Source organism: Aulostomus chinensis, chromosome 18 (genome assembly GCF_037954235.1).
Source record: "Aulostomus chinensis isolate RoL2024-O1b breed Wild chromosome 18, RoL_Achi_v1.0, whole genome shotgun sequence".
Lineage (NCBI taxonomy): Eukaryota > Metazoa > Chordata > Actinopteri > Syngnathiformes > Aulostomidae > Aulostomus > Aulostomus chinensis.
The window spans coordinates 17,996,629-18,018,425 of NC_141337.1; the positions used below are offsets into that span (position 1 = coordinate 17,996,629).

The 21,797-nt window shown below is 41.3% G+C and overlaps 1 protein-coding gene across 4 annotated transcripts in view; it reads left to right on the plus strand.

Annotated features, from left to right (window-relative positions):
• Positions 1 to 21,797, plus strand: part of grin2ba (glutamate receptor, ionotropic, N-methyl D-aspartate 2B, genome duplicate a) — a 160,476-nt gene that overhangs the window by 7,736 nt on the left and 130,943 nt on the right. For all 4 annotated transcript variants that reach the window (XM_086184043.1, XM_086184045.1, XM_086184046.1 and 1 more), the window contains 2 exons: positions 876 to 1,026; positions 2,099 to 2,206. In XM_086184043.1, coding sequence (XP_086040169.1) covers positions 2,180 to 2,206 — 27 coding nt within the window. In that variant the 5' untranslated portion in view covers positions 876 to 1,026; positions 2,099 to 2,179. The remainder of the gene's footprint in view (positions 1 to 875; positions 1,027 to 2,098; positions 2,207 to 21,797) is intronic.

Here is a 21,797-nt window from a genome sequence, read left to right on the forward strand (position 1 = left end):
CACCTTCCATTCCAGAGCTGCACATGCCACTGAAAATAAATAGATGCTTGTTTACTGGGATGACAGGAGTCCAATTAAATGACCTCCAGCTTGACCGTAACGGTGCATGTAAAATTCACATGCTGGGCTGGCATAATGCCAGTGTTCTTTGGCTCAGCGTAAACCAACAAGCAGCACAATGACAGGCTCATTTTTTATCAGGATATTGCATAGTCTTGGTGTAAAAGGGTCTTAAGAGTGTGGTTCCAGCTTCAGTGCCTGACCCCCTACAGTGATGGGATCTGCTGGCTCTGTTGTTCTGTGGGAGGACTTTTGCCGGCATGGTTTGACACCAACAAATGTCTTTTTTCAGAATACTTCATTCCTCCAGTAGGGGTCCAGACACTTCCAGTTTTTTCCTTTAATTTGTCATTGATTTAATATCAAGTCCATGCTGTAGCCGATGAGGATAAATGCAGGGACAATTTAGAGCTACAGCGCATTTGGAGGAAATGTTTAATTTATCAGATTGGGCCGGATTCTGCCTCTCAAATCAAACGGTTTTATCCCCTGCAAAACTGCACAAACACGTGTGCGCTCGGTTCATAAAGGGAGTTGTTAGACACATCAAGTCAGATTAAGGATAGAGAGCCATTGTTTTTTACAGAAGAGAAATGGCCTTCACAGTGGATTTGGATTCACAATGACACAGAAAGCTGTATTCAAATAAGGGTATTGAATTGTGCATTTTAAATTCCCTTCATTTAATCTAATTTGTTAATTCTTAAAGGAGCATGTCAGATGTTACACACTGTGCCAAATCACTGCAGGCTTTTATAAACCGACTGTGACCTGCTTCTCACCCTCTGTCCTCCCTGTTCCCTCTGCACTAACAGACTGGCAGATGTCAGTAAAACAAACGACGCCAAACACCTTTTCGGAGGAGCAAAACAGGAAACGGAGACAAAGCTGCTCCTGTGGAGTACAATTACTTGGAAATTGCTGCTTTACCCTTTTGACCCTTTGAGGATTTCACCTAAAACTGCTGTGAGTTCATGGCTCCAAACGTTCATCTCATTCACAATCAACGCTGAAGGGATTACAATGTGGTGAGAAGATAAATGTTTGGCAAGTTCACTTCATTCTAATCTCACCGTTCCATTCAGGAACACCGGTATTTGACGCAAAAATCTCCACATATCCAATGGAGAGTCTTGGTGGAGGGGTGTAAATCACTTCATCATGAGAAAGAAAGAACATTTATTTGATTAAGTGCTGCTGGTTAATCCTGCTGGTGGAATGACACCTGAAAATGAGGAATGCCTAGTTTACTGCATTTTATTCCTCCGTCGAGTTCATTAAAGTCATCTTTCAATTAACTGACGAAGGAAGTTGACAAGCAGCATCATTCCATGTGATTTGTTGTATGTCTTTACATTTTAATTCATAATGATGTCATAACCAACCATACATTTGAAAGATCTGTAGGGGTCAACTGTTTTGTTTCCAGAGGTGTGGTTGGTACTGATAACTAGCATTAAAATAGGCCAACACCTAATATTTGGATGCATTTGCTGTAAAAACTGAAATGTTGCTGTCAAGATTCTGAATGGGACAAACAAAAGACTTTCTATTGATGCTAAATGCTTTTAAGTATAAGTTTACATTTTTTTCAACATAATCTTAAAAAATGACAGGAAGCTCCCAGCAGCATGGTTTGATCACAATTGGAAAAAAACATTCTGATAATGGTAATAAATGCTAAAAATCGTCTCCAATAACTGGTCGAGCCCTTGTGTTTAGAATAAGACTGCTATGTGTGGATGGTAATGTTGGATGGTCGCATGCTTTTTTTTTTTAAAGCCCATATTCTATTTGTTGACATTTGTAACATAATCAACTAACCTTCATGAACTTAATTGTCAGAGGGTATAATTATGCCCGCGTAGGTCCACTAATTATCTTCTGACAATTATTGAGAAGTACACGATTTCATGTAATGAAGGAAACAGACACATCACTAAAGGGCATATTCCCTCTCTGTCATGACAGAACTCAAATTGTGACTGTGATTGCTGCAAACAGACAAAAATCGCCTTGTATTTTCTCTTTGCTGTAGTTGAGTGACCCTCAGTCTGAGGCTATGAGAGGGAGAGAGGAGTCCCAGGCTGCACCATCATGCTACTTCTGAGACGTGGGGATGAGAATTTGGCTGGCAAAACACAAGGTGAGACAATATTGATTCATGGCGTGCCTCCGCATTTCGATGTCCCAGTAGAGACCCCCTGAAACCACATGTCTTCTCTCAGCTATGCGCGGCTTTCCTAAGTGTGTGTCTTTCTCAAAGCTCAGTGATAGATGGTGTAAAACATCCAGAGTTTTCTTGCTTTGTATCTCCTGCCGGGCTGGCTGAGGGTCGGGATAATGGTTCAAGGTGGAGCCTCCAGACGAATGGTTTAACCCTAGCTTTTTAGCACAGTGTGCACTTTGATCAATTGCACATGTCAGTGCGTGGACATTCAACCCGATCCACCCCCTATCGACTATCCGCTTCATTTGCATGACTCCATAGCCATTGATAAGGCAATTAAAGGATTAGCAGGAGGAGGATTTGTTGAAGTGTGTGACCATTTAGACATCAGTGTGTGTTTGTTAGCTGCTCATCACCTCGCATACTGCTTCATGAAAGTATGAAAGATGTGTGAGACAGTGTGTTTTGTGTGATAAGATGAAAGGAGACAATTCTTTCTCGGACAAAATTACGCAGATTGTATTTGCTGTGAGAGCTCATGAGAGACCAGTGTCATATCAGCACATTCTATCTTTTTCTCACACATTTCATCTCCTTGCTGCTTGGCGCTAAGCTTTTCTAAAAATATTTCACAATTTCTTGTGTGAGGCTCCTCTAGACAACCCCTCTACCACCTTTCTTCCTCTTCCTCCCTCCCTCCTCCTCTCCAGTATCATGCACTATTAATCAGCCGTGACGTTTAAGAGACTGAGCCAGTGTGCAGAGGAGCAACAGTTTCCTGATGTTCTGTTTTTTGGGGTGGGGTGGGGTGTGTGTGTGTGTGTGGGGGGGCTTTGTGTGGACAGTATGCGAGCAAACTACAAATGCTGCCCTTACACAGTTAGTCTTAGTCTTATTACTTGAAGCAGGCCACCTCAGCTGGCAGCAGAGCAACAGTGGCGCTATGTAATGGAGTGGTTCAGCCTCGGCCCTCTGTCATTAGCTGAAAATCGCACAGCTGTCTGGGCTCATGCTGACGCTGCACACCGCTTACCATTGCCTTACGTCATAGGACATTACCATATAGATGAATTAACTGTTGAATCTCATTAACAAACACCCTCTTTAGCTTCTTTCAATTCATACTTACAGTTAGATGATGAGTCTTATCTTTAAAAGCCCAGTAAACTTCCTGCCTACTCTCACATATCTGTTTAGAGAAACGCACTGGCTTGGATAATGGTTAAATTGAGCATATTACAATAATCATATCTTGGGAGGGTTTTAAAAGCTTTATCTCCTGCCCTTGTGTATCTAACTTTAATGGGATTTTGGCCCGTCATTATATCACTATGTGACACTGAAATCGAATTAACAACAGACTTTATTTGGGCGCTGCAAACCCACGTCATCGTTCAAACCTTGAAGGTAAAATACAGTTTATTGTCAGATATCTGAATAGAGATGAGATAAATGAGCACCGATAGTCTGGGCTGTTTGACTTCAGGATGCTGTTGCATTCTTATGCTGAACAGGCCGGCATGTTCTTATTTTAGGAGGATATTTAATAATTGACATCATACTTTTATGCAGCTCCCCCCCCCCTTGTTTTATGGAAGCAGTGTGAAGAAAGCAAATTTTTTTCTCCCATTTTTTCCTTCGACTGTCTTCCCAAATTAGAGCAAATTCAAGAGCCTGGGAGTTGGGAGCACTTTGATGAGGAAGAGGACAGGAGAAAAGAAACAAGAAGAGGAAGTGTTTTGTTGTTTCTGGGGATTTTTAGTATGCGATTGAAAAAGGGTGCAGCTGTGTGTTTTCTCAGAAACACAATGACTTGTGATGCGCCTGCACTGCTGTCTTTTCAGTTTTGTTGAAAAATGACACAGCGTTGTGGGCATATCTCATTAATTCAACAACGCAGTTTTATTCAGAGAAACTTTCAAGCACAGCTCATTTCTCTATTAAATAAATTCCAATCATATTGTTCAATCTAAGCTTCACTGATGTTGAATTAGGCTGTAATTGAATTAACTTGTAAGATGCAGCAGCGCAGTCATAGAGGCTGAGTGTATGTCTCTCGTGTATATTCATCGCAGAGCAATGCGACCCCTTGATATTAATTGAATTTGGACAGTGAGAGCGCATGTTGTTGCTTGATCTGAAAACATGGCAGGAATCTTTGTGGTGGCATTGATTGGGTTGCAAAACTGCAGATCAATAGAGCTTCACTCATGAGCAGGAACATAAGTCACCTGGAAAACAGCCTGCAGATCGGATCATTAGCTGAGCGCTGCACTTCCCAACATTTGCTTTGGTTGCATCTGTTATTTTCTGGCATGTGCTCAGATGCTTCTGTGAGGAGGCTTCATGTACCGTCAGTGGTTCTGCTGCAGTTGTTGACCAGATCGAATACTTGAATGATTGGTCAATTGACGGCCATATATTTTTAATGGAGTCACTGGGTGTCACTCGCAAATAAATCAGTGTTTACTTTGGCCTACAGTAAGTTGCTTTTCTCTGTTTTGTATTAGCTCGGGCCTTGGAAATTGCATTAGAAATTTTCACGATTTTACAGGCTAAATAAATAGTTTCTTTCTAATCCTTTAATGCCACCCAAGATAGATCAGTGGGTGTTAGTATGTACAAATTTGCCAGTCATCATTTCATTATTCATTTGTATGTATTCCATTATTTCATTTCATTTGTATTCATGTATAGTCAAGTACATTCATTTCTCTGGTATTTCTATTCCGTTATCCTCTGTTCTTTGTTTACATGCGCAAATGCGTGGTGCTCTGATGTATATACCCTCATATTCTCTGTATATATACAAACACAAAGTGTATATATGGGGTTAGTCTCTCCTCTCTGTATACATGCGCAAATATGTGGGGTTATTCTTTGCATATATGCATACATATACAACGCGTTATTCTTAGCATATATCCTCACATATATGTGGTATTATTGTCTGCGTATATGCGCGTGCACACCACACAGCTGTAAAAATGTCCTGATATGTTAGCAGTTGCACTCAGCTCCAGCTGACTTGTTGTTTTCTGGCTTCACCTCAGAGGTTGTGTAGTTGAGGCGGGTGAGTGATTTGTTTCGCTGTATATGCCACAGGTCAGCATCTTCACACAGCCACAATCGACAAGAAAAACCTGTGTTCATGCCTGGAGGACCAAGAATGCAGAATGTTTACTGTGTAGCTGAGTGATAAAGCAAATGTATTCTTCAGTCGTATAAAATAAATGTGCAGTTGGAGGAGCAGTGAAGTTAGGCTTTACGCTTATTTTATACCAGGGGTAATAAAGATAAAATTGGATAGGTTTAGCTTGCAGTCCTCAGCAGTGTAATCCATACAATAGATACAAACTTCACTAATAAACTTATATTATTGGCTTTTGGAGTTTTTATATTACTCTGCACAATGTATAGTGACTTTATTTGGTAAGATCATAGTAAGTGATTAATGTTATACTCTCAGAATTTAATTAATCTCTTCTTGATAGAGGCTGCAACTGAATATTTAAAGTTTTGTTCCTTCATCTCTTCTCCACCAAGTGACCTTCCTTCTTCCCCATTATGAAAGTTCTGTTGGACAATAAATCAATGTATTCTGGAAAGAGCAACAGACGCCACCCCCCCCCCCCCCCCCCTCCACTGGCTGGAGCATTTTTGCAGGAACATGCTATGCCTGGAATGAGATTGGATTGTAGTGCTTCATCAGCTGCACCAGAAGGAGAACGAATCTCTTCAAGGCTGTTTGGGATGTGGCGAGGATGAAATGGTTAAGCATGGGCAGTGACCCTTGGCCATCCTCAAGTGTGCTCTCCTCTGTGAAAGTTCCAGATCACTCGGATGCAAGGCAGCGTCTACCAGGCCTGCTGCTGTTGAAATGTCATAGCTAATGCTCTTCTCGCTTCAGCGGCCCCAGCAAAGCAAACTCCACAGCCTGCTCTGCCATGGCTGCGGCCTCGCAGGCTCTCAGCCTCAGTCTTTCCGAAAGCCTCCCAAGGACATTGCTGGGACTCCGCCAGCAGATAATATCAAAAGATATTGATTGGGTTTTGTTGGGAAAAAATGCTCACCGGTTAAGCAGGAGATCTCCCAAAAGGGAGTTAAAGCCTCCTTGAGGAACTTGATCCACATTCTGTCCAAATGTGTGTGGCAACCAGAGAGCGGGACTGACTGCTGTAGTAGGAAAAAAAGAGAGGGAAGGGGAAAAAAATGAAGAGGTTCTTTGTGCCAGTTTGTCAGATATAGACCAGGAGGATGCTGTGATACTTCCCACTGGCCACACAGACAAAAGGCAGAGAAAGGAAACTGTAACGTGAACTTCTGTAATAGGTTTGTCAAAGTCTGACTGATTATGAAGCTCAATGCATTTGAAGATGATGCGGCTCTCATCAAACCACTCAGCCTCCTCTTGTGTATTCAGTCGATTGTTCTGGTTTGCATCCGACATGGATTTCTGAAAACCACAACCAGAGTTTTGGAACTATTGAAAACGATTTTAAGAGGATAGCTTTTCCATTGTGTAAACTCTAACTACCTCAAGAGAGTTTATAGATTATATGTGGGTTAAGATCCACATGCTGTCATTTGTGTCACGGTACAAGATGATGAAAATGCACATTTATACATCTGACCTTTTTGTTAAACTCTTAATATGTCGGAGATGCACACTGTCTCATCTGGTGACTGCGGTAATTTAACCCAAGTTGAGGCATGTAAATATTCCATCTAGTCTGCGTATATTGTGACAATTCAGGAAGTGTGTTTCATCCAAAACAGGAAATGCATATTTGCTATAAAAGAATGGTGCATGTTCATCCTACACAAGAACACATCCATGTAATTATTTTATTGTATTTACGTATACCAGTCAGTTAATTTTCTTGGTCCTCTGCATAAGTATGTTAAACCAACATTAAGTAAAAAGTGCAGAGCTGGTGGCCCGGTGGTGTAGTGGTTAGCACTGTTGCCTGTTGTTTCTGTGTGGAATTTGCATGTTCTCCCTGTGCCTGCCTGTCCAGAGACATCAAGAGGGCGCTAGGCTGATTGATACTCTAAATTGACCGTAGGTGTGGCTGTGAGTGTGAATGGTTGTCTGTCTCTATGTGTTGGCCCTGCGATGGACATGGTGTCCCGTCCAGGGTGAACCCTGCCTCATACCTTAAGGCTGCTGGGATATGCTTCAGCCCCCCCGTGACCCTTAAGAGGATAAGCAGCAGAAAATGGATGGATGGAAGTACAGAGCCTTTTGTTTGAGGGGCCATGGGTTGTATGACATAAAAAAACAAAAAAACAACAAACCCCCCCCCCCCCTGAATATTCTCTGACTTTGATCTGAGCAGTCACTCACTTCGATCTCTGGACTCTGATCTTAATGAAATAGCAACACGCAAAGTCCAGGCGCAACCTGGGCTTTAAAGGGAGGACATGAGGCATTTTTAATTTTAAAGTTACAACATCATTTTGATGGTACACTAACTTGGGACAAGAAGGATGCATCTTTCATCTGAGCTCAGGATGGCTGCTCTGGGAATATTTAAGCTCTCCCGGGCACAAAACTGCTCCTAGCTTCTAGTGCTGCGATGATTTACAAACTGGCCAGAACAGGAGGGGGAAATTATCGAGAAGCGACGATGGGATGTGTTGAAAAGCAAGACCTTTACCTTCTGCTAGTTCCTCAGTTTTTATAATCCTAATTGATAGCAAATGAATATAAACTGCTGCGAGTCCAGATGGACGGTCACGATGGGATCAGTCATAGTATGAAGGATGATACAGTAGAATGGAAACAATTTCTTGCCAGTTCATATTTGTCTCTCTGTCCCAGTCTCAATGTCAAAATCGCTTGTTTCAGTACAGTCACCTTTTAGTAGCGCAGTTTAAATTTTGGTGAAAAACACTGCCTTTTTTGTCCAATATTAATTTCAAAACAGACTTTTTTGCAGCACATTATAATGTCACTCTTCTGTCAGATGAAAAAACAGGCAGGGTGGGGGTACAAATAAAAGGTGGGGATAATACTGTGTGTGTGTGTGTATGTGTGTGTGTGTGTGTGTGTGTATGTGTGTGTGTGTGTGTGTGTGTGTGTGTTAATACAGTGAGGTCGGGGTGTTAAATTAAGCCTTGGCCCAGGAATATGCCACCTCAAATGATGAGACAATTAGAACACGCTCACACAGCCAGACCCTGATGGCACCCTCATTAAGCAAGTGTGTGTGTTTGTGTGTGTGTGTGTGTGTGTGTGTGTGCGTTTATGTATGTGAATGTGTGACATTGGGGAATTGTGCAAATCCTTTTCAATTCTCAATAATTGAAAAATCAATACAACTTTTGTTGGTTTGGCAATGTCTTTTTTAAGTTATCGACCTATATTACATTAAATTTTCCACATTTGAACACACTACACGATGAACTATCATCAAGACAGTTTTTAAAAAAGACAAATGAGATAACATTTGTTTAAGATAAATGAATAAATGACTAATATATATATGATTTCATGTATCTATGCATACATGTAGGTACGTATGTATGTATTGATGTAAAAAAACACATGTATTTTCTTGTTGTAATGGGATATACCCAACATACCAGAGATAGACTACACATGATATGCAAGTGAGCCCACTGGGTCACTGTGCTGCTCCATTTAACACATTATTAACAGTATCATCAGAGTCAGTGGAGGGTACAGAGGCAATCAGCCCTAAATTGCTGGAGTCTAGCAGGTCTATAAGACACCTACAGTCCATCTGTTTGGGCTTGTCATGCTATCATACGCCGCAAATCCTTCCAAGGATTTTTGTCGGCTCTACAGCCGCCCATATTATGTGGTTGCATTTCAAGGAGGGGGTGTTGTGATGATTGACAGGTCCAAGGTATATAAGGCAACAAAGACATAGATAATACACTTGTATGTGATGCCTATGGATTTTAAAACCTGAGATATATATTTGTTTCCCTCCTTTTGGCTCTAAATCAGTATAGGGCTAACAATTACTGGAATTGGTCCCATCAAGGGAAAAAACAAAGACATCGTTTTAGCCACCAACAATTCTCACTCAAGATTGCACCAGTCCCACAAAGCAAATTAAGGGAAGTTTTTGCATCAGATTCGTATGGATATCAAGTAGGAATAGTCTTTGTAGTAACTGCTTCATTTTATGTACAGTATGTTCTAAATAAATTCAGCAAGTGAAGTCTGAGTACACTTGAGCCTTTTATGTTTAATATGTGATTTTTTTTTTTTTTTACTGTCATCTTAGTTTGTGAAAGTCTTCACATGTCTATTAAATATTACTGTATTTTAATGGCATCAAGATATGCTGAACCTCTGTTTTGACACCAGGATAATCACAAACTGGATTTTAGGTCCACTGAAATTATAATATCTGTCACCATGAAATTGCCCCCTGACATTATCTGGAACTGCAGCCCAAGTGAATTACATCTTTTATGAAGCTGAGGGAAACCCTGGGGTGACATAAAGACATTGCCTCGCCCATCCTTTCATCTAAATCTTGAGTTCCTTTAGTCAGTGAGTGTGTAAGTGTGTGCGTGCGCGCGCGCGCGCGTGTGTGTGTGTCACAAAAGTAAAGTCGAGACTCGCACTTAGCTGAAACTTGCAAAATACTTTTGTCATAAATGGTCTTCCATATGTCTGTTTCATACCATGTGTTAGCTTCATGTTGCTGATGATGTCTTACAAATACATACTGACATCTTGTTTCCAGTAATTTCACAGTCACACCTGAAACGGATACAAATTATGACAACAAAGGTGAAAAAAGTCTCAATACCTACTTGCTTTTACAGCTTAACACTATTGTGTGTTATTTCCCTCTCTCTCTCTCTCTCTCTCTCTCTCTGTGTCTTTAGTGATCAGCTGTGTCATTAAAGGGGCGGTACAGACATATGTGAATGGTGGAGGTTGAGAATTATGGTCAGTTTTGAACTCTTTGTATGTGAGTGTGTATATATAAGAATGGATTATCTTACATTTTACATGTACATCCTTCAAATGGTTGCATCACATCCCCTTTCTGCTTGTGTGTATGCGTGTGTGTATGCGTGTGTGTGTGTGTGTGTGTGTGTGTGTGTGTGTGTGTGTGTGTTGCATGAGGTGGGATAATGTGCATCAGTGCATTTGTGTGTGAAGTGTATGAACCATCCCTGTGTCTTTTCTGTCGTGATTGTGAGTGAACCAGACTTAAAAAAAAACAAAAAAAACAATCAAAGGGAGTGACCAAGAATGGGCAAGAAGGATCACATGCATGCTCACACGGACACACTTTCACTATACTAGAACACTGCAGCTAGCCATTGAAAATAAATTCAGCCATGAGGGAAACAGAGACACACTGTGCTTTTCTGTTTTCTGCTCCTACTTCCACTTATCTCATTCACACAATCACTCCATTTCTCCTTTTCTCTTCCTCATTTATTTCCCTGTTCTCTGTTACCTCACTCTTTCTCATCCCTTATTATCCTTTTCCTCCTTGCTCTTTCTCTCTCTCTCTCTCTTTCATACACACGCACGTACATACACCAACACAGACGCGTATATACACACACACACATTCGTTTTTTAATTAAAATCTCTCTGTATCGAGGGATTCGGTAATAGTGGTGACAAGAACTGCACATTACTGTCAAACCAAAGCAAATTCCATCAGTCTTGGTCAAATCTGCAGTGCTGGCCATTTTCCTAAAGAGTTATTATTCTATAGCCAATATCTATCTTTTTCCCCCAGTTATCCTATCTGTTTGGCTGGACCAGTGGCACTCGGAACTGATTTGTTGCTGCCGCAGCAATGGTGAAGTGATCAAGTGTTGGACTCTCCTGTTGGATACTGCTTTTTCAAAACTATTTGTTGCTTACTATATTACGTCTTTGGGGGGCCGTGCTGTGCCCTGATCTCAATTCTGGTTCTCAGAAAGGGGTTTGTTTGTTTGCAAGCTGTTGTGACAAGCTCACATGTAGGATGACATCCTGCTACTAGGAAAATGCCAACAACAGAAAACACGCCACTTTATTTTGTGCAATAATGGGTTTATGGGGTGATACCAATATTAGGACTAAAAAAAATCATGAAGTCCAATTAACTGGCCGATATTCTTTATGGATATATTTTGGATTCATTTCTTTTTACTGTTCAACATTAAATATGTTTTTTTTTAAAAATGAAATCAGTGCAGCACTGGAACAAAGAGTAGTCGACTGGATAAAAAAATGCCATTGCATGATTGCTAATGTACTGTGACTATTTGGTCAGGTAAGCCGATTGATTGCTCAGGCCAGCATTTTCCAACATGGTTTCCGTATGTGGTCCAGCAATGCTCAAGGTTTTGACCCAGTCTTGTTTTTCAGTGTGTAGGATACAGTAAGAGGGACATCATGTGACCCGTAACCTCTTACGTAAATAAATCCATCATTGTTTATACTGTACAGGGTCACAAGGGAACTTATATCAGCTGGACATACCTTAGACACGGAGACATACACATCAATTGGTAAGGGTGTGGGAAGACACAGGAGCACCAGGAGAAGGTCTATGCAAGCATTCAGAGCTAGAGCTTCTTGCTGTGTGGTGACATAGCTGACTGCTGTACCACCAGGTCTTTTGGCCTCTCGCTATCGCTCTTCCTTAGCACTTAGCAACATCCTATATATGATACTGAAATCACCCAATAATATAGTTGATATATTGGTCAGGCTCGAATGCAGACAGACCCACACATATGCTTGTCACGCACACACACTCCAACACACACTGAGTTATAGGCCCACAGTGCCAACCACCTTGCTGTGAGAAACAAGACACTCTCTCCTTATGAGCGCCAGTCCGCCTCTTGACTGTTGACTCACTCTCTCTGGTGGATCGAGCCTGCGGTCGGGGTCTTCATAAATCAAGATGTTACCACCGGCGTTATATGGCTACTTTTTAATTAAAACTGCGAAACAGTCGGCCCTGATTATGAATTGTACTCTGCTGCCACTGAATAAAATATACAGGGCTCACATCTTCTCCCCCTCTGACTCTTACCCTCTCTGTCTCGCTCTGTCTGCTCCTCGCTCGCCTTCCTCTCGGTTCAATTTTCCACCAGAAATTGAGAATGTTCACAGCAGGCCTCGGCCATGCACAGCTACTGAAGGTTGACAGCATTGTGAAATAGTTGAGGAGCTTAGTGGTTGCATAAATATAATAACTCAGTATGGAGGGTCTGGTGCCACTGAGGTCAACGCCATTATATCACAAAAAACAGCCAGAAGGAGAGAAACACACACAATCTAATACCACTTGGCCGGTGTTTACGACACACTACCACTCCTTTAATGATCGCAACAACTGGAATGTGTTGCTGATGATCCCATGGTTCCCATCAAAGCAGAGAGTATAGGCCAGTCAGTATTATGATGCCAACAAGAGACAGCTTTTGTCCACTGGTTGTGACGTACAAGTGTTGAATGCAACACAGAAAAACAATGAAACTGGTCCCTGTTTTTTGCTATTCACGATGGCAGAAGCAGCAGCAAGAGCAGCTCAAGCAAAAAATGGACCAGCTCTGCTTCACACTGACAATAATGGCTGCACTGTACTGTCAAACAAAATCAATAAAACCTCAATATATGAATATATTTATATGCAAACCAGTGTGTCTTAAAAGCTTCTCTTAGGAGTACCATCAAGTGGAAGCTTAACTATGTTTCCTTCAAGAGGCCCTATTGCAAATTTATAACCTTTTGCATCTCTTGCTAGTACAAGTGTCACCATCCCAGGGAAATCCTGGGATGAGCCAGGCCTCGATGGAGCAGAAATTAGACCAATGGAGCGCAGAGAAGGAGTGAGAATGGAGCGCAGCGCTGCCTCCTAGGCTTTGCTCTATATTATATCAACAGGCAAAGTCAGGGAGGACGGTCTAACTAGAATTCAATCTTGCAGCTTTGCACAAACAAAGTCATGAATGATAATGGGTTGCTAATTGAAGGTACTGGAGCGATTCACTCCGCTGACTGTGTTGCTGCAAATGGAGTCCTCTGGGTAGTCATAGCGACCAACTTACAGAGGCTCTGGAGGTCTTCTGACCTGAGCTGGAGTCAGATCATCTTTTAAACATACTCCCAATGTCATCATTTGGTTACATTTGCATCCATGACTGTTTGTAGGTCAACTATTTCGCTGTTGTTTCACAAAACTGTTTGTAAAGTTAGCTGAAATATATAGAGAATATATATGTATACGTACATAGCTCAGCTATTATGTCTATTATACATAATAGTTGAGGTGGTTAGCATTCTGTCGCTATCCAAGGTGCTGAATCATCCTGCGCTCAAGAGGAAAGAGTGACAACAAACAAAAACTTATTGAGCAGCAGAACACAACAAAAACAAACCTTCCTGTTTTGTCCAATAAAGATTTCTCTCTCTCAACCCACTTTCCAGGATTGATGGAGCTTTGGATGATCATGTACCAGTACCACATTGTCAATCTTGAGTGGAGTCGTTGAAATTCCGAAGCCCTTAACTGTAACACAATTAATGCTGTCATCATCTGTTTATCTTTTTGCCGTTTCCTACGATGACCTCGGCCTTTTGAAGGGTCCTTTTTGAATACAGTCAATCTTTAATCTGTGAGACAATTAACCGGAATGAGAGGAACAAGTTTATTCCTGTCAGATTCCTGGAAAATTGGGGGTTGAAAGTCAATTAGTGTTTTGGTGTCAATCAAAGTTGTTCGCAGTTCCTCAAAACTCATTTCCTAAATTATACTTGAAACATATACTCACTCCCTATTTACTGTTTTTTTCCCCCATATCCCTCCCAACAAAGCAGCACGTTCAAAAATGAATTTCCATTGGATTTGTTTTTCTTCTGTTTAATGGGCTCCATAAAATATGCAGTTCATCTGTTGCCCTTTTGAAAGTCTTTAGGGCCCTATCCTACAAAAGAGGCAAAGCAGATACGCTTGGCAAAGCTCTCCTACTGTACACCTTCGCAGTTGCCATTTTTGACAGATCTCCAAGATAGCAAATACAATTGCGCCCGGTCTTGGTGCTAGGTCAGAAAATCGAGAGAAATTTCAGGTGTGCCCTGGTGCAATCCTGTAGAAATTCACTGGGTCAATTTATGTGTGTATCTCTCTACAGTCACAAAAATACATTCATTCAGGTTGCATTTCCACACACAGGAATGTGGGTTAGTAAAGCCTTCTTCCAAAGTGTTCCATCATAAATGAAATTGAAATTCTGAAATAAACCATGTTTATGTGGCTGTATTTCTGTCTGTCTTTGTAAAATAAATCTCACTAATATTATTATTTTTTTAATTATTATTATTTTTATTATTTTATTTTATTTTATTTTTATTATTATTATTATTATTATTATTATTATTATTATTATTATTATTATTATTATTATTATTATTACTATTATTATTATTTCATACCTGCAAAGTGCAACAAAGGTGGATCAGCACAGTCAGAGTGTCTTTAACATATCGGTAACAGGACAACTGGATAAACTAGCATTTTCTACTTACAGGATCCAGAAAAATGAGGATGAAATAATTTGGTGACAAAATGAACAAGATCTTACATCTAAGAGATCAGTCCAATACTCATATGGATGCACACACACTGCACTTTATCATACAGTGCTCAAAAATCTTGCAACAGCATTTTTAAAAATTTAAGACAAGTCCTCATTCACCTAGAGCAGGACTGGTGTCAGGGCCTGTCAACTCTCCTACACTCCTGTCTCAAAGAAGGATTCACCCATCAGCTGTATCTAAGTGCCTTCATTAATTCATGGGTGTGTTTTGGCTGAACATGCAACTAACCAATCAGGAAGTCTGCTTTCATCACCCGAGAGGAAGGTGTGCTGGCAGCCCGACCTAGTCAGCATGAGGCAGAGTTGAAGGAGGAAACAGAGAGAGACGGTTTAAGATCGAGGAGACTAATCTCCTGTTTCATGATCCGATATTACATCTTGTTCATCTTGTATTTTATGGGTGGTTTGAATAAATAGGCAAACACAAACACAACAGTATATCAACTGCCATGTTTACTGATCCCAGCCCTGACAGCTCTGATTCCATTCTACGAGTCTAGTCTAGATTTTTGACTATCATCACAATAATTCCTGTATTTATAATTAGTGATGATAGTGTTAGACAAACACACACACACACACACACACACACACACACACACACACACACACACACACACACACACGCATGTGTATGCTGTTTATTTGGGTATTACGCATTACCTCTTAAAGAAAACATTTAGAATGAACACTTTACTCATCTGCAATCCTGTGGGGAAAAAAAGATTAAAGGTGTGTCTAGGATTTTGGATACGTGTGTGTGTGTGTGTGTGTGCGTGTGTGTGTGTGTGTGTGTGTGTGTGTGTGTGTGTGTGTGTGTGTGTGTGTGTTTGTCTCGGCCAAATGCACTGTATCTTGATTGTATCTTTTTAATGTTCTTTAGGCATGTAAAATGAAATTGGGTCAGCAGCGCTTTCAAAACATCTGAGTTTTGTGGAATTGAAGTGTAAATGGAGCAAAAGTTATTCATTTTAAAATGAAAATGTATTCCTCCTGAAACATATGGGTTCTGTCCACATTTAGCGATGTTAGTGGTCACCGCAGTCAATAGTCATTGCAATCACCTGGAGCAGATACTGGAAATGTCTTCATTCTGCATGAGACATCTCAATTTTTTTGTGGCAAGTCTGGTCTTTTTACCTTGGCATGTGATGATGTGGTTCCCCAGACAGTTAAAATGACAGAATTTTCATAAAATGGTTCCATTTCACTCAGAAAAAGTGAATCAGTTTGGTTACTTACAAACCCTGCCACGAGCCAGTGACGTTACCTTTCAGGTGTAGCCTTGAATTCATATGGTGGAGCAGTGGCTTGGCACTGTAAAATCCTTAGTGACTGCCCTCTTTTTGAATATTTCTTTCTTCTTGAATATCTAACAGCTGAAAGGTGTTCATTGTGCTGCTGCCCACTTTGATATGAATGGGAGTCTTTACCTGCAGCAGATGTTTGAAACAGTTGGTTTTGTCCAGGAGATGTTACAATATGAGCTTTAAGGGAACGGGGAATCTAGAACCACCAAGGATTTTTTCTTGTGAGTTTGCAGTAGACGTGCTGTCATACTGTTCTAGGATTAGAAAAGCTGTCTTGGCTTTGTGGAGACTTGGCTTTACTTGGGTGCCACCCACTATGCTTAGGTGGTCACCTGCGGCAGAGTGTTTGTTCTTGTCTGCTTCTGTTCCTGCTGGATGCCTCTGAGCTGGCCCGTCTGACTAACTGTCTCTTTGTGCATCAAACTGGCTGCTGCCTGTCTAGCTGGCAAACATGCCTGTCCGTCCATCTCTAAATGTGGTGTTGCTGTTTTTTTTTTTTTTCTCGGAAGGTGCGTATCCCTCTCAGGCTGAGCTGTGGCTGGGATTAAATGCGGGGGACATCCGTTGGAGACACACTCTTACATGTCATTATCCCTTTGGGGAGTCTCATCATCATCCCACAGCAGCTCACTAGGGCAGCCTGTAAATGCTACTAGAAAGACGGTTGTGACAGCCTTGCATCTGCAAGAAAATTTTGATGAACACGTAGGAAAAACAGCAACACCTGACAGAGGCGTACAGAATACACATATGGAAAAGCTGAAAATGGCAGTATCGTCATCTGGGGTGGCAAAATCCTTCCCAATTCATCTGCTAATCATAGTAGGTCCAATGTAAGAATACCTTGAATTAATTGAAACATATAAAATTAGCAACAGAATTGATAGGTGAAAATTGAACTCATCAGTCAATATTCAGCCTAAGGGGAGAATGAAGAGATAGCTTTGCTGCAGTGTGAATTAAAAAGATCTGTAAAGGATCATGGGTGGGAGGTTTTATGTCACCTTTTCGGTGGTTGTCACATCATTTACTGAAAGTTGTGAGGGTAATTAAAGCTTTCCAAGTAATTAAGCAGGGCCGAATGTTGAATCAATACAGTATCAGAAAAGACTCTCCTGTGTGCAAAGTGATGGCATTTATTTATGTAGTTTTCCTGTGAACAGCCTTTTTGCTCATCCTTATGCAGATTTAGTGATGTGTTTATTGCACCGGCGAACATGCTAGGCACAGTGCAGTAGTGGATTAGACCATGTTCTGCCTCAGTTTGCATGTATACTCGTCTACCCTTCACATGCAGATTACCACTTGACAGATTTTGCTGTATTCTCCTTTTTAAGGAACTGTTTCAGCGCAACATCCACCTGAAATTGTCCTGCACAAAAGGGTAGAGCAGATGACTTATTTTTGCCACCAAACGCACTCACATGCACAGCCTCACAAAGAAAAAAAACAAAACCCTTGCAAACCTACTAATCCAAAAAGGCTGAATCCTGGTGCCAAAAATAACAGCTTGGAATGAGATGGATGGAGGAGGATAGATTATTGTGACTCTAATCTGTGAAAAGCTGACAATAAAACACATTTAAAGTGATTACAGCACTGTTATTGGCACGGGGGGTCACTGGATGCACTGTACTCTTTCTATCCCCAGCCTCACCTTTTAAGCAGACAATGTAGTCTGACTCCACGTGTAGCAACACTCCTGTAGAGGTCTTAAACAATGACACATGGACTGAAACCCTGATGCGGATGCAAGGCAGCCGTGGAGAGGGAAGGTACGTACATAAAATAAGGTGGAAAGAAAGTAAGAGAAAATAAATAAAAAGTAAGGATGGATGAGGAGAAAGAACAGAGCTGAGACAGGGATTTCGGTGCTGAAGCCACAAATCATGGAGAAGATTAAGCGTCTCCTCTGCGAGGCGGAGTAGGTGTAAATAGAATCGTGTCCCTGGGAGAGATCCTGGAGACCAAATGCTTATCTTCCTGAGTGTTTGTCAAAACACATTTGTCAATCGGAAGTGTTTAAGTATCTTTGTGTGAGACTTGATATGTAAAAATAAATAGATGGAAGATGGGTCGATACACCCTCCTCCTGTACAAATACTCCGTATTTAAGTGTATTTTTCAGATATCTGCAGTATTCAAGATTATTTTTCTGACATTAAACTTTTACTCCCTACATTTTAACACAAAATCTGTAGTTTGTACTTTTTAAAAATACTTTAGTTTTCATGCACGATAGACAAAAATGATGTTAAAGCTGTAATAAAAGAAACAGGGAAGAGTTTTGTTCAAGGGGACCGATATCTTGTTCATTAAGTGTCAGTAATGCTTTTAAAAGAAAAGAAAAGAATTAAAGGGTTGAAGAAGAAACATCACATAACACATCAATAAGAAGAATGAGTTGGGGACACCCAATGGTGGAGAAAATGCATCTGGTATAGTGAAGAATGTGTTGTAAGTGGGGTGTCAGGAGAGGAGGAGGAGCAGCGACATGAGGTACAACATGGATGAAAGTGAAGTAGCCAATATTGCAGGATGAGCAAAAAAACATGACTTGATATTTTTCATCAGGGATTGTTTTAACATGAGTATCTCTACCTTTGCTTGCACAATGTGCTTGCGCACACACACACACACACACACACACACACACACACACACACACACACACGAGACAAGACATAAATGTTTTCATGGTATGACCCCCTGGCTCAATGGAAGTGTGTGGACAAGCAAGTTGATCATGTATTATGGTGGTGTGTGAATCCCTCTGCTGCAGTACCAGCCCATCCTCAAACAGCTGCAGGCGGTTTTACCCACTCAACAGCTGCCACATCTGAGAAAAGGCTTCATATTGCAACTGTGTCTGCCCAGTAAATTAGCCAAGTGAGTTCAGGCCTCTGGCATTGCTGCACTCTTCCCCTCAACCCTCGTGTCCTATGGGAGAATCTTTGAACTGCATAACGGCTAACTGGGCAAGACTGGGACAACGCCGCCCCGTGCCCAGTAATAGTTGATATCAAATGTTTTGTCTATAACCTGAGATACATTGTGTTGCCTCTCCTGACTGTCCATTGCAACTCAAAAAAATCCTCATCATGAAGTGAGATTTAGTTGTGATCTGTCATCTGATCAAGGAATCCTAGAGTCTCAGGTCCATGAATACCGGATGGACATGGTGTAACGCTGAACTCTCGCATCATTGGCTCAGCTACAATGTGACAATCGGGGCCAAAGTTGCCTTGCAGAATTTAATCCATCAGGATGGTAATCTTTGAGAACAGATGTGAGGAACCTCTGAACAATAAAGAGTACCTTAAAGAAGAGTACCGTATAACATTATCAGAGCAAATACTTGCAGCAGATAGTTTTCCTTGGAACTGCTGCGTTATCTTGTGCAAGGTCACAGGAACATAGATTAAAGGGCAGTTTGAAGCAGAAAATAGATTTATAAAAGTGAATTACCTCAGCCACAGAGGGATTAGTTGAACCGTTGGAACTCTTCTATGCCAGGGAAGTTTGAATAGCTGTAGGGCCTTCGAAACACCTCTCGGGTTTACGGGATCGTTGCTCTGCTTCTGGTATGCACTTACACAGAATGTTGGTCGGAGGCCAGCAAGACTTTTATGATCCTCATCATTTCAGCAATTAATTGAGGATGGCCTTTTCATACCATCTTGTAATTGAGGAAAGCAACATGCTTTCTCCAGAGTGTTAAGACTTGGGATTTATGCCAAAGAGTGTAGATCAAATTCATTTATCAAATTAGGTCAAAAGACACCCTTTAACAAAAGAGTCTCAAGCTTCTCTATTGGTATGAGATTTTATACACTTCCTGTGTTGTAAGTGAGAGCAGCCACCTCTTCTGCCAATCCCTGCGCTTTGTTTGAGTGGTCATTGTGTGGATGACTTATTGTAAATGTTGCTTCAATTATAATTCAAGGGTTCTTCTAAGGGTTTCAGTTAATTTCAATATCTGTTCATCCTTGTGGAAAATGATGTTTTCTGGTGGGACTGCGCCAGTTGCTCTTCTCTAAGCATTTGGGAAAGCTCCATCTGTATCTCACGATGTGCTAGCCCACCCAGGACTCACACCAGCAGCACAGACAAACAGGGGTGCAGGAGACATTTTAGGGTGCGCGCACACGCACACACACACACACACACGCACACACACACACACACACACACACACACACACACACACACACACACACACACACAGGCAATGTGTGCAGAGGCGTAATCATAGACCCTGTGCTCAGGAAGTGACTATGCCCTATGTGCTTGCCTTCTGCCATAATCATTCCATTTATAACTAGCATCTGTATGTGCAATTGGAACTCAAGAACAAAGTTTTCATTTACTGATACGACAGACATGACACAAATTGGTCATCTGTCTGTATCGGACATGCTTTTGTTGGAAACAGAATCATGAAAAGGTAAATAACAGCAGATTAGTATTAAATTGACACTCAAAGGCAACAGCGAGCATTGGGTAAAGGCCCTGGGTAGTCTGTTCCCTTCATCCCACCCACCACGGTACCAACGTTTGTGTGTGTATGATCAGCCGCCCCCACGTTTCTCTCCTGTGTGGTCAAAGAGGTTTTCCAGGTAACCTTTTCTTTCATCAGCTGTCAGCACTTGTTCTGGGTCACAGTTAGGCACCGCCGGAGGGTTTAGCCTTTACACACAGTGAAACATATCAACAACATGGGACTGTAGCAGTCAAAAATAGACACTATTTAGAGCCCATTTAAAATGACAATGCCCCTGAAGTACTTTGAAAGCCCCAGATGAAGTCTCTCCTCCTCATCTGTTCATTTCTTGTTATGCAACCACAAGCTAGCACTTAGAAAAGGAATTATACTCATAAGCAGCCTCTAGTGGGAGTGGGTTTGACGTCACTTTTCACTTCTCTCTTCTGTTGCTGCATCTCATACATAAAGCGCTCATCATGACATTCATTTTAATTACAAGGAGAAATGAAGCTACTACAGCACGCCTGACTTCAGCTAATGTACATGCACCATAGCAGGTTTGAATTAATCAAGAGAGATGTAGAGATATTGTCTTTCCATGCCATCTTCTGCTGTCCTCTTAAATATCAAACCAGGCAATAACTGTGAAAAATTGCCAGTCGCCTCTGTCCTCCAGTTTTCATGCAAATAACGCCATTGACAAACCTGACACTTAGCACATAATGAGGAGAGAGCGATGAAATAGTGCGAGTGCGAGGGAGAGATAAGTGGCAAAATTGAGAGGAAGCATTGTTCAGAGGGACAAAATTATAAAAGAGAGGGAGAAACGAGCAAACATAATAGGGTCTTCGCCTGAAGTACCTTCAGGCTCAGGCCCTAATAAATAAATAGAACTCATATGAAGGAAAATCAAGACATGAGGTGTCAAGAGAGAGAAGTAGAGAAAGAGAGGGAGAAATGAAGGCTTTGGTGTCATTTGATGAACATGTGATGGTAATGCCTGGCTGGAATGCTTCAGCATGGGGGCTGGTGGATAGCTGCTGCAGAACATTGTGTACAGACAGGCGCACACACACACACACACACACACACACACATTGTGTTTAAGTTACTTATTTGATTGAGTGTATTCAATTAGAACTGGGCAAATTAGCTAACA